At 39.0% G+C, this 12944-nt stretch overlaps 1 protein-coding gene across 1 annotated transcript in view; it reads left to right on the top strand.

The window, feature by feature from the left end:
* The window catches only part of acsl5 (acyl-CoA synthetase long chain family member 5), a 52294-nt gene extending 39683 nt beyond the window's left edge, over window positions 1–12611 (top strand). Inside the window, 8 exon segments of the mRNA XM_073027723.1 lie at window positions 1211–1306; window positions 1604–1676; window positions 3265–3353; window positions 3432–3548; window positions 5374–5517; window positions 6000–6101; window positions 7313–7384; window positions 12132–12611. Coding sequence (XP_072883824.1) covers window positions 1211–1306; window positions 1604–1676; window positions 3265–3353; window positions 3432–3548; window positions 5374–5517; window positions 6000–6101; window positions 7313–7384; window positions 12132–12272 — 834 coding nt within the window. The 3' untranslated portion in view covers window positions 12273–12611.
* Window positions 12612–12944: the final 333 nt, after the last annotated feature.

Below are 12944 nucleotides of genomic sequence, written 5' to 3' on the forward strand. Positions count from 1 at the left end.
TCACCACAAGGTTCATGGTAGAGTGAAAATTAAACTGCTGTAAGAACTCAGTGGGGAGAGCAGCATCTGTAAAAACAAAGTCAATATATTGGACTGAGACCCTGCATCAGGACTCAGTAGTCATTTTTAATGAAGATTCCACCATCTGCAGTCACTTGTGAATTTATGGCAGACTAGCTACTTTACAGATGTCAAATAGGAGTTTTGTAAAGAAAGGGAAATCCATTTCCGGAACAATCCATTACACCAAACGTATGTTTACCAAGCTGAGTGCGTCCGTAATGAGGAATATTAGATACATAGATTTATCCATTATAAGAATAATGGAGCAGAATTAGGCCATTCCATCTGCTCTGCCTTTCCATCATAGCATCATAGCTGATACATTATCCCTCTCATTTAAATTTACAACTTTGCAAACTAGAAGTTTACAACCTCTGGTTACAATCTGAACCAGAGGGGATAACTTCGCTTGCCCCATCACTGAACTGTTCCCCCAAACTATGGGCCCACTTTCAAGGACTCTTCATGTCATGATCTCGATATTTATTGCCTTTTTTATTATTATTTATTTTTTCATTTTGTATTTACAGTTGGTTTTCTTATTGCACACTAGCTGCCCATTAGTGAAAATATCGAATGGTGTTTATATACACCAATGCATTTAAGAATTTACAGTATGTAAAACTCTTGACAAAAGTCAGACCCTACAGTATCCACAGTCCTATATTGCCACTGGGCAGTGCATTGCAATATAATACAACTTCGCTAGATCTTTGACTAAATGCAGTTCTTGAAGTTCTAACAACTGAGGTCAATGGATGTTTCAGTACTGAAGGATGTGCGGACAGTACAGGGAAGTGGTGTTGAGGTAAATGATCAGTCATGATTTTATTGTATAGTGGATCGTGCGTGAGAGGTTAAGTGGCCTTTTCCTTCTGTTTCTTATGATTTTAACTGGATGTGTGACTTGATGTCAAACTTTATCTGATAACTGTCACATGAAATATTGAATGTGCTTTATAAATGTAATCTGCTTGCATATGGATGTAATACATTAAACAGATCTTGCTAATTCCCTAATACCAATACAAATTCTGTTAAGTGATGCCTCATTGCTTATAAATTGCAGATTCTTGTTTAATCCTGTTGTGCATTTAGTTTCAATAAACATTTAAAATATTTTTCTAAATTGTTCTACCTATGGAAGGCTAACATTGGAGGACGTGTTCGGATAATAGTGACAGGAGCAGCCCCCATTTCCCCTACAGTTCTGACATTTCTTCGAGCGGCATTAGGCTGTCCAGTAGGTATCAATTTATGGTTTATGTTTTAATTGTTGTTGTTCATTTGCTTCTACTTCAGATTTACATTCCACCCTGCAGATGACGTTAAAAAAAAATTTTCAGGCCTGCAAACGTTTTGAACAATTAAAAGTTTCATGTAAAAACAGAAAACTTTATTTATTAGAATGGAAAGAAGTGGCTTCTTTTATTTTATTGCATTGAATGAATAAAATGTTGTTTTAGATCATTACAAACATAGTTTTTAATTTTGAAAAATACAACTGAACTGGGATCCTGTATCTCTACTTTATCAATAGATTTTTGAAGGATACGGACAAACTGAATGCACTGCTGGATGTACCTTCTCGATGGCTGGAGATTCTGCAGCTGGTAACTTGTCTTTTAACACTTAGTGTCCATTCCTTTCCTCTCAAAGAAGCTAACTAACATTTTTCATTTGTTTCTTCAGTCTGCACATCAATGTGGTATGTTTATTGGCTGCTGAATTTATAAATGGGTTACCAATGAACAGGGGTAGCTGCTTTCTACAGTGCCAGAAAAATGTGTATGGGTCTCACAAAAAATAAACTTTAGTATGTTCATGGATCACCTGCAGTTCGGTCAGATACACACAGTCATATAGCAGCATGAAATCCACTTGGTAAAAGGGCTGGAAAGAAATGAGCTGTCAGGAAAGAGCTGCTGAACAAGATGGCAATTGATCAAGAGATGTGACCTGTGGATCGATGCTGCTGGGACACCTGCAAACGTTTTGGAAAGTGCAGCAGAAGCTTTATCTTCCACAAATGCTCAGTATCTTTTTTTTAATGAATAATTGCAAATTTGTGTAGATTCCAACTTAAAATCTCTATATGCTACATACACAAAATGCTGGAGGGACTCAGCAGGTCAGGCATCATCTGTGGAAATGAATAAATGCAAGAGATTCTGCAGATGCTGGAAATTCAGATCAACACACACAAAGTACTGGAGCAGCTCAGCAGGTCAGGCAGTATTGATAGAAATGAATAAACAGTCGACCTTTTGGACCGAGACACTTCTTCAGGGTTGGAAAGGAAGGCGGGAAGACACCAGAATAAAAAAGTGTGGGGGGTGGGAGAGGATAGCTAGAAGGTGAGAGGTGAAGCCAGGTGGTGAGGAAAAGTAAAGGGCTAGAGAGGAAAGAATCTGATAGGAGATGAGAGTGGACCAGAGGAGGAAAGGAAGGAGGAGGAAATAGGCAGGTGAGAAGAGGCAAGAGGCCAGAGAGGGGAATGGAAACATTCTTTTACCAGAAGGAGAAATCGATATTCATGGCAATATACGCTACCCTGAATGCTAAACAAAGTTTCATGTACTCTGCTGTTTAAGTTCCATGTGTTTTTGTTTACTTTTTTTTACTATTTGCGTGATTTGTCCTCTTTTGCACATTGGATATGTGGCAGTCTTTGCTGCTGTCTGGGAATTCTATTGTATTCCTTTGTTTTGTGAGTACCTGCAGGAAGGTGAATCTCAAGTTTGTATCTGACATGTATCCCTTGATAATAAATTTGAATTTTGAGATGGATAACTGGTCAAACCAGGGTTTCCCAACCTGGGTCCACAGACCCCTTGCTCAATGGCCTTGGTCCATGGCATAAGAAAAGTTGTGAACTACTGGATCAAAGTGAGAGTCTGATATCTAACGAGGTCAACGAAACATTGAGGCAGTATCTTGCAGGCAGTCTTTGCTGCAAATAAATCCAGCAAGGTGAAGGAAGTGATATGGTCACATCTACTGAAGACAAAAGCAATTGGAAGACTTTTTCTCAAATCATTTTCTTCAATCAATGCAATAGATTTTGACAAACCTAGTACAAACATCTTTGAATGAGTCACTCACTTGCCTGTGCACTAATTGACTAGGGGGAGAACTGTGATCACAAGCTCTCTTCGTGTACACTGATCTAAGTTATTTCCGTACTATTTTTCATTCCAGGCCATGTTGGTCCACCACTTCCTTGCAACATTGTGAAATTAGTTGATGTTGAAGACATGAATTACTTTGCTTCTAATGGGGAAGGAGAGGTAAAGGAAAACCAATTGTAAACTGTTTTGGTTCTTGTATATGAACACTTACTGATCATGTGGGCTCTTCCATTCTAGGTTTGCATCAAGGGTGCAAATGTATTCAAAGGTTATCTGAAAGACCCAGAGAGGACCTCTGAAGCTATAGATGCCGAAGGATGGCTCCACACAGGGGACGTAGGAAAGTGGCTGCCGGTAAGACTATTTATCCCTGAAAACTTATTCATTGTGAATAACCTATTCTGATCCTGCTCTCATGTCTGTTTGCATAACAGACTCTTAAAGGTCCTGTACTAAATTCATTGAGAAAGACTAATGTTTACTTTTTGTGGACCTATTTTATTTGGCACTTAATTGGAACAGGACAAATGGCTGACCATTGAAATGTACCTGTTGAGTCATCATCTCTTTTTCTCCTTTTAGGAATTTGTCCAAAGTAGAAATTACGTTGTTTGTAGTGTTATTTCTTTGTTAGGAAGGTACTTTTGAATGATGACTTCCCACATTTTGAACAAATTCAACTTTATTTGGTGGTGAGCTTAATTGTTAATTTTGTTTGATCTAAAGTACAGTGTATGAATCAGGGGTAAGAAAATAATGAAACTTTCCCTAGTGTTTCCCAACTGCTGTGCAAAGGTCTTAGGCACGTATAGATAGCCAGGGTGCCCAAGACTTTTGCACAGTACTGCATTTGGCACTGTGGATCAGGAAGAGAGAAAGTTTGTAAATCTAGCAGGAGCAAAGGATGTTGAGAATGGTGAAGGTGGAGTGCTGTGGGAGGTGTGGAGGACAGGTGGCAGAGAAGGGGTGCTGGGTTGAAGGGGGGGGAGTGATGAGGGTGCAGACACACCCTGGCCTGAGACACCAGACAAGGTCATTTGATTCCAAACAATTGATTTATTGATCATTACTGAATGGCTCTCTGGTGCTTCCTGCTCCTTTTGCTCTCCCTTCCCCTTTTCCCAACCATGATTCCCCTCTTCCTGCCCCCTTCCCACTCTCAGTTCACAATAGAGACCCATATCACAATCAGGTTTATCATCACTCACATATGGCATGAAATGTGTGTTTTTTTTGGCAGCAGTACAGTGCAATACATAAAATTACTACAGCACTGTGCAAAAGTCTTGGGGACCCTAGCCAAACAGCAACAAAACTACTTTTAATCAATAAACTCCTCAGGCAGTAGCAGTTTTTTGAAAAGAGATTTGACCTAAAATTTTGTATTTGGTATTTGTCTTCTGCTCAGCTGAATTATTGCAGAGTCATTGCACCGGAGCTAATTATCTCCCAATGCGAAGGAAAAAGTTCTTTTGTCTCAATCTGATTAATCAATTGCTTATTAACAAGCTAAGAAGCTTGTTTCACCTAGAACAATTAACCGGCCCTGTGCTTGGAACTGCATTGCACCTGTCCAGACAAGTTTACAACTAATGAGTGCCTCAATATTACCTGGAAAATAATGAGCAGATAATCTTCAGTAGATGAAATGTTTTAGACCAGAAGACATAGGAGCAGAATTAAGTCACTTGACCCATTGAGTCTGCTCTGCCATTCTGTCATGGCTGATTTATTATCCCTCTCAACCCCATTCTCCTGTATTCTCCCTGTAACCTTTGACACCATGGTAAATCAAGAATCTATCAACCTCTGCCTTAAATATTCCCAATGAACTGGCCTGCACAGCTGTCCATGGCAAAGAATTCTACGGTATCACCACCTTCTAGCTAATCTCTGTTCTAAATGGATGTCCATCCATTCTGAGGGTATTCCCTCTGGTTCTCCCCCATGCAGAAACATCCTCTCCACATCCACTCTATCCTGACCTTTCAATATTTGATAGGTTTCCATGAAATCCCCCCTAATTCTTCTAAACTCCAGTGAGTACAGGCCTGTTAATTTCTAACAAGTAATGGATGATTTGTGCTGGTTACATTTTTGTTTTCATGTGTTTATACTGGAAAACTTTGGAGAGACAATCTACAAGTAGTTTGGATAGTGAGACAATTTCTTATTTCAGAATGGAACTTTGAAAATAATTGACCGGAAGAAGAATATATTTAAACTGGCGCAGGGTGAATACATTGCACCTGAGAAGATTGAGAATGTGTATATTCAGAGTAGTCTTGTAGCCCAAGTTTTTGTGGCTGGAGATAGCTTGCAGGTAAGTCTAAAATTACTTCAATCCTTACATTTTAATTTAGTTCCATAGCCATTTTGGATAACGTCATGATGACTATTAACTTTATGCAAAAATATGGCCCGTAATACTGTTACGGTTTGTAACTTCAAAACATTAAACTAATTCCAAGAAACTCACAGGGAGCGAAAAGTATGGGTTTGCTTGAAGTAAGATGTGAACTTATCATGTGGTAGTGCAAAGACATATGAAATTAACATTTTTACACATAACCCATAATCATTTAAATGAACATGAATGCTTAATCAAACAACATATATACAAGATTACTTAAATATTATTGCAATATTAAATACATAACAAATGAGTTTAATCAAAATGCTTTTATAACTTTCCCTTGTATGGTTAAATGAAATACTTCCGTACAAGCTGATTACTTTTGGAAGGAATGATCTTTTGTGGTTATATTGAATTAATTATTTTATGCCTTCTTTCTTTCTTCTTAGTCATATCTGGTGGGCATTGTGGTGCCTGACCCAGAGGTGCTTCCAGAGTTTGCGACCAGTAAGGGATTCAAAGGCTCTTATGAAGAATTATGCCAGATTCCGGTATGAGTATTGTTTTAATTTTCAAGATGTTAGCTGAACAATATTTTTTAATTATGATGGCTCCTGCAACCAGTTGGCATATCATTTCTTGGTTTGTTGAAACTGATGACTATTTAAATTGTACTGTTATTTGGGCGCATCATTAGAATGGTTATAGTCATAGTTGTAACTGGTTGGATCCTTCATTTAGCATATTTTTGGGGTACTGTGGCTTTTGCAGTTTGAAGGACAAAGGCGGCTTAATTTTTTGAGTTGGACCCAGAAGTGTTAATTGTAAAGAAAGTATAGCAGTGCCTTTACTTTCTCAGGAGATTCGGCATGACAGCTAAAACTTTGGCAAACTTCTATAGATGTGGGGTAGAGGGTATATTGACTAGTTGCATCACAGCCTGGTATGGAAACACAAAGCCCTTGAACAGAAAATACTACATAATGTAGTAGATTCGGCCCAGCATATCACAGGTAAAGTCCTCCCCATCATTGAGCACATCTAAATGAATAGCTGTTGTAGGAAAACCGCATCTATCATCAAAGATCCTCACCACCCAGGTCATGCTCTCTTCTTGCTGCTGCCATCAGGTAGAAGGTACAAGAGCCTCAGGACTCACACCATCAAATTCAAGAACTGTTACTACCTCTCAACCACCAGGCTCTTAGAAAAATGAGATAACCACACTCACTTGCCCATCAGTGAAATGTTCCAATGTTCTCATTTTCAACGACTCTTTATCTCTGCCTCACATTCTCGTTATTTATTTATATTTGGATTTGCACATTTTGTTATCCTCTGCACTCTGGTCGATCCTGTCATAGTTACTTTTCTGAAGATTTGCTGAGTGTGCCGACAAGAAGACATGCAGTATATGCACTTTGATAATAAATTTACTTTGAACTTCAAGGTTTCAAACTTTTATTGAATTGTAGATGCAGGTCATTAAATGGACTAAAATTGTTCTGATAACTTTTAAGAATCCAGGTTGTTTAGTTTCCTCATTGTAAGTAACTAACTACACCATGAGTCTTATTCTTTTTCAATTTGCCCTAAATTCTGCATTACTGCAAAAAGTCACAGTGCCCCGGAAGATAAAGAAAAATAAAACTAAAATACCAGATTGATTCCAATACATCGGATTACCTTGAGTTTGCCAAAACTATATGAACTAGTCAACCCTGTAACCTTTTCCTTTCTCTTTCTCCCACCTACATTTTAGGAAATAAAGAAGGCTATTTTGGATGACCTAGTTAATTTGGGAAAACAAGCTGGACTAAAATCATTTGAACAGGTATGCTACAAAGCCACAATTGCCAAATAGCTGCTGTGGGGATTAGTGGAAGAACACCATTATACTTAATGAACTGCTCTTGTTAGCCAACAATTATTAACTCTTTCTCTGCTGTTCACTGATCAGACTGAATGATTGTTTTTAAATAAGCCACGTAGAAGGGTCAGATTGTAATCTCCTTCATGTAATTATGTGCACATGCACAGTTCTATCCAGCCTGAAGGCTTTAAATTGGGACTGAAGAGCCAAGGTTGCAACCTAATGGTTGCAAGACAGTATTTAAGACCTAATGGGATCTTGTTGGTACCGATTCCGCAGCTATAATCTCAAACTAATTACTATAATATAAATAAGGTACAGGCATCTTCGCTGGTCAATACATTTGATTTGTTTTCCCAGCATCAAGCTGTCATTAAGGAAGAAATAGTGAAATATTTAGAAAGGAGTGGTTCCATTAGACAGATGCAGCATGAATTCAGAAAGGGCAGGTCCTGTTGACAAATTTACTGGAGTTCTTTGAGGACATAATGAGTGCAGTGGATAGAGGGGAACAGGTGGATGTCATGTACTTGGATTTGCAGAAGGCGTTCAATAAGGTGCCGCACAAGAGACTTGTAAATAAGATATGGATGCATGGAGTCGGAGGAAGAGTATTGGCATGAATAGAAGGCAGTGAGTTGGTATAAATGGGTGGTTTTCCAGTTGGCAGTCAGTGGTGAGTGGGGTGCCACAGGGGTCGGTGCTGGGCCCGCAGCTGTTTACCATTTGCATTGATGATTTGGAAGAGGGGACTGAGTGGAAATTTTTGTTTCATAAGAATGGAGATTTCACAGCGTAGCCCACATAATCTTGCTTCATGGAGTGGAGAGTTTTGTTTCATAAGAATGGAAATTTCATAGCATAGCCTAGATAATCTTGGCAAGAACATTAGTGGTCGGTACACCTCTCAATGTCTGTAATGAAGTGTTCTTATTACAAAAGCTGTTATTAGTGACTAATACAGATAACAACAACTAGTTAAAGATTATCAGCATTGCCTTTCATTTTGTTTCCTCCAGTAGGGCCTTGTACTTCTCAGGGCGGACTTCTCATTTTTATCACCTCTTAGAAAGTCATAGAAAAGGACAGCACAGAAACAGGCCCTTCAGCCTATCTAGTCTATGCTGAAACCAATTAAACTGCCCACTCCCATCAACCCGCACCGGGACCCTGGCCCTCCATACCCCTACCATCCACATACCTATCCAAACTTTGCTTGCACACTAAAATTGAACTCACATGCACCACTTGTGCTGGCACCTTGTTAGACACTCTCATGACCCTCTGAGTGAAGATGTTTCACTTCATGTTCTCCTTAAGTGTTTCACCTTTCACCCTAACCCATGACCTTTAGTTGTAGTCTCACCGACCCTCTGTGGAAAAAGCCTGGTTGCATTTACCCTATCTATACTCCACATAACTTGGTATACCTCTATCAAATCTCCCCTCAGACTTCTACATTTCAAGGAATAAAGTCCTAACCTATTCAATCTTTCTTTTATAACTCAGGTCCTCCAGTCCTGGCAATTTCCTTGTAAATTTTCTCTGTACTCTTTCAACTTTATTTACATCTTTCCTGTAGGTCGGTGACCAAAACTGCACACAATACTCCAAATTAGGCCTCACCCATGTCTTCCATAACTTCAACATAACATCCAATCTCCTGTACTTAATACTTTGATTTCTGAAAGTCAATGTACCCGAAGATTTCTTTATGGCTCTCTCTACCTATAATATCACTTTTAATGAATTATGGACCTGTATTTCCAGATCCCTTTGTTCCAACACACTCCTGACTTTTTTCACACATTTCTTTACTGCTAAATTCAGATTTTCAATAAAGAGCTGTTTCCAATGCAACTTCCAGAACTGCAACGCTCCATATGTGGTCTGATCAGCAATAGTCTTTATTGCTGTTACGAAAGCATCCCCTCTCCCTGTTTTTTTTTTCTCTACCTTGAGTAATATCTGTTAATAAATATACTCTTCTTGGGCTTCCAGCCAGGTCGATTATAACTGACATTTCAATGACAAACTTGGCCATCTTCATTAGGGATGATGCCTGGATATGTCAGGTCCAGAGGTATTTGTACCCCTATAGACTATCCCTCCTGATTGGTTAGTCCTCATCCAATCAGATTTCCACTCTCCCACCTTGCTTACAATCGAATTCCATTTCTTACTTGGAGCAAGACCTTTGTCTTTGTTAAAATTCTTTCCCTCTAGTTTTATTTCAACGGCTTCCTTCACCAGGTGGTCGCAAAGCCATTGGCACTGCACAGTAGTTTTTATATTGTATTTCCTAATGCAATTTATTGACGTACACATTCCTTTTGCATTTTTTTCCTGGATTAACTTCGTATTTTCATTATAAGAATAGTTGGTCATTTCTTCATAATATTGCGGAAAAGTGTGTCAATGAAAAGTTCATAAATGAAAAAGCTATTTCCCATTCACTTAAACGTGAAATTTCTGGTTGCATTCCAGAGCTTGAGAAATCTAGCCTATACATTTAAAATATACCAAAACAAATATGAAATATAACTATTAGCAATTAAATCTTAAGATAATGAAAATATACATAATGTAAACTTTTGGAGTGCTTGATTAATGAAATGTGCAGGATTTTGACGGTTTTTGGGAATGTAGATAGAAATATTTGTAGGAGAACCTAGAATTAAACATCACTGTCAATGTCTCACACATTTCAAGCTTCTTAGAGGAAAAAGAGTTTCAAATCTTTTTTTAAAACAGAGTTATTATAAATTTGAGGTTAAACATTACAGCTCTACTAACGCCTCCACCATCTCTTCAGCTGCCTTTTTCAGAACACTGGAGTGTAGTCCATCTGGTCCAGTGACTTCATAACCTTCAGGTTTTCAGCTTCCCAAACACCTTCTCCTTAGTAATAGCAATGGCACTCACTTTGACACAGAAAGAACAAAAGAATGATTGACACTTGCAAAACAATATTTTTAATGGAGTTTTATCTATTTCCACAAACATTCCAATCAGCCATGGCTGACTTTGAACTGACTGTATGGGTATTTTCTGAGAAACATTACTTTCTTTTTAAATTTTGCATAACAATCCCTCGTTATCCTGAAACCTCATTAAACTTGGATGCCTGCCATTCATTCTGACCTACTAGCCATGTATGTAATTAATTTTCTTTTCTCCCTATCTCTACGTTTTGCAACACATAATGAATTTGGAGGTAACATTCTGCTTTCAGTATTGGTACAAGATACCGGTCTTCCAAAAATTGTATCACTTGTCTTGCAGATCCAGTTGTCCAAGTTCAATGCTGACCTTCACTGCTATCTGTATAGACTCTGAACATTCTCCCTGTAACTGTATGGGTTTCCTCTGCATGCTCTGGATTCCTTCCACACCCCATAGACTATAAGATACAGGAGCAAAATTAGGCCATTTGGCCTATCGAGTCTGCTCCGCCACTTCATCTTGACTAATCCACTTCCTTCTCAGCTCCAATCTCTTGCTTTCTCCCCATATCCTTTCATGCCCTGTCAGATCAAGGACCTATCAACCTCTCTCTTAAATATATACAAAGACTTGGCCTCCCTGGATTCACCATTGTCTAGCTAAATAAATTCCTCCTTATCTCTGTTCTAAATGGATGGAGCATTCCAAAGGACTGCTGGTTGGTTGGCCATTGAGTGGCAGTCTTTGTCAAAAATGGTTTGTGTAAATACTGGGTTTATTTTCATGAACCGAATATGAAGTGGAACCCGTTATGTCAAGTGTGTGGTCTCAAGGCACCTGTGTCTACAAGGTGCAGCTGTCAAATAATCAACATTGATCTTGACTCAGCTGCAATTGAGATTTAGTTGCTGCTTATTGCTTATCAATGACATTGGACTGGAAGCTCCCACAATGTTAATGTGGGGTACCATAGAAAATAGTCTGGAGCAGAGCAGCTGAAGTAAACACAATGTACACTACAGATGCTGTGGTCAAAGCAACATGTACAACACACTGAAGGAACTCAGCAGGTCGGGCAGCATCCGTGAAAACGAGCAGTCAATGTTTCAGGCCGAGACCCTTCATCAGGACTGAAGAGGGAAGGGGCAGGGGTCCTATAAAGAAGGTGGGGGGAGGGTGGGAAGGAGAAGGCTGGTAGTTGCCAGGTGAAAAACCAATCAGAGGAAAGATCAAGGGATGGGGGAGGGGAAGCAAGGAGGGGATAGGCAGGAAAGGTGAAGAAGGAATGTAAGGGGAAAGCACTGTAGTAGAAGAAGGCAGAATCATGAGAGAGGTGATAGGCAGCTGGAGGAGGAGGCAGAGTGAAACTGGGATGGGGGAAGGGAGAGGGAAGAATTACCGGAAGTTGGAGAATTCAATGTCCACGTCAAAACCATGCCATGAGTTCCTCCAGCGTGTTGTACGTGTTGCAGCTGAAGTAAGTTTGGTCTGATGGGGAGAACACACGGAGTTGTATTGAGGCAATGGACTGATCAAAAGCTGCCTTCTTTGGTATATTGAGACAGTTAACAGTTAGGTTTTGATGTGCATTAAAACTTTAACTGTTAACTGCCTCAATACAGTATATTTTAGTAATAAAAGATGAAATTGTATATCCAAAAAGTGTAATTTTGACTCAGAACTGTTGATTCAACTTGGTTGCTTATTGACATTGTAGGACTGCACAGATTTTTGGTCTAAATGCTTTCATGGTCTTTTCTAGGTAAAGGACTTGTATCTGCACACACAGATGTTCTCTATTGAAAATGGACTCCTGACCCCAACACTGAAGGCTAAAAGATTAGAACTAAACAAATTTTTCAAAAAGCAGATTGACCATCTCTATGGAAAAACACAGGCATAGGTTTCCTCCAGTACATTGACAATGATGGTTTCATATCTTGGACGTGTTGAAAAGAACATTGGAAATGTAGACAGTGCTGAAATTTTTTTCCCAAAAAATGACTCTTTTCCAGATAACATGTTTGTATTTGTCATAGTTCAAAATGAGTCCTGTTAAAATGGTATTTTACAACACCCAGAAATGGCAAAAAAATGTTTACTGGTCAAGAAGCAATTGGAGACATTATTTGACCCATTGAATAAAATGGAGCATTTTATTCAACATCAGAACAGATTTGTTTTTAAAAAATCCTTTGCTTATGATATTAAATCAAATAAAGACGATCTATATTTCAGATAATCCTTTCATACATAGGAATTGATGTTACTAAACTCCACTTCAATGCACACTTGCCTAGACTTCTGCTCCTGGTGGAGAATTAAATGATTTAATCCTACATACATGAAAAGTACAGTCAGGCAAAATAGTCAGAGGTGGCTAATTCTTAGGAGAAATACCACTGAGGCCCATCTAAAAATGCCCCGACAGCCTTTTGATGGAAAGTGAGAGCCTGTTGGACCCTGAGATGGGGGGCTTGAAGAAGCAACGTGGAAGACTGCAACACCAGAACAGATTTTCGCTCTCGTTACTTACTGCAGGAGTAACCTCTCACTCCGTCAATGGAGCGAGAGA

This window comes from Hemitrygon akajei, chromosome 23, assembly GCF_048418815.1.
Source record: "Hemitrygon akajei chromosome 23, sHemAka1.3, whole genome shotgun sequence".
Classification (NCBI taxonomy): Eukaryota; Metazoa; Chordata; class Chondrichthyes; order Myliobatiformes; family Dasyatidae; genus Hemitrygon; species Hemitrygon akajei.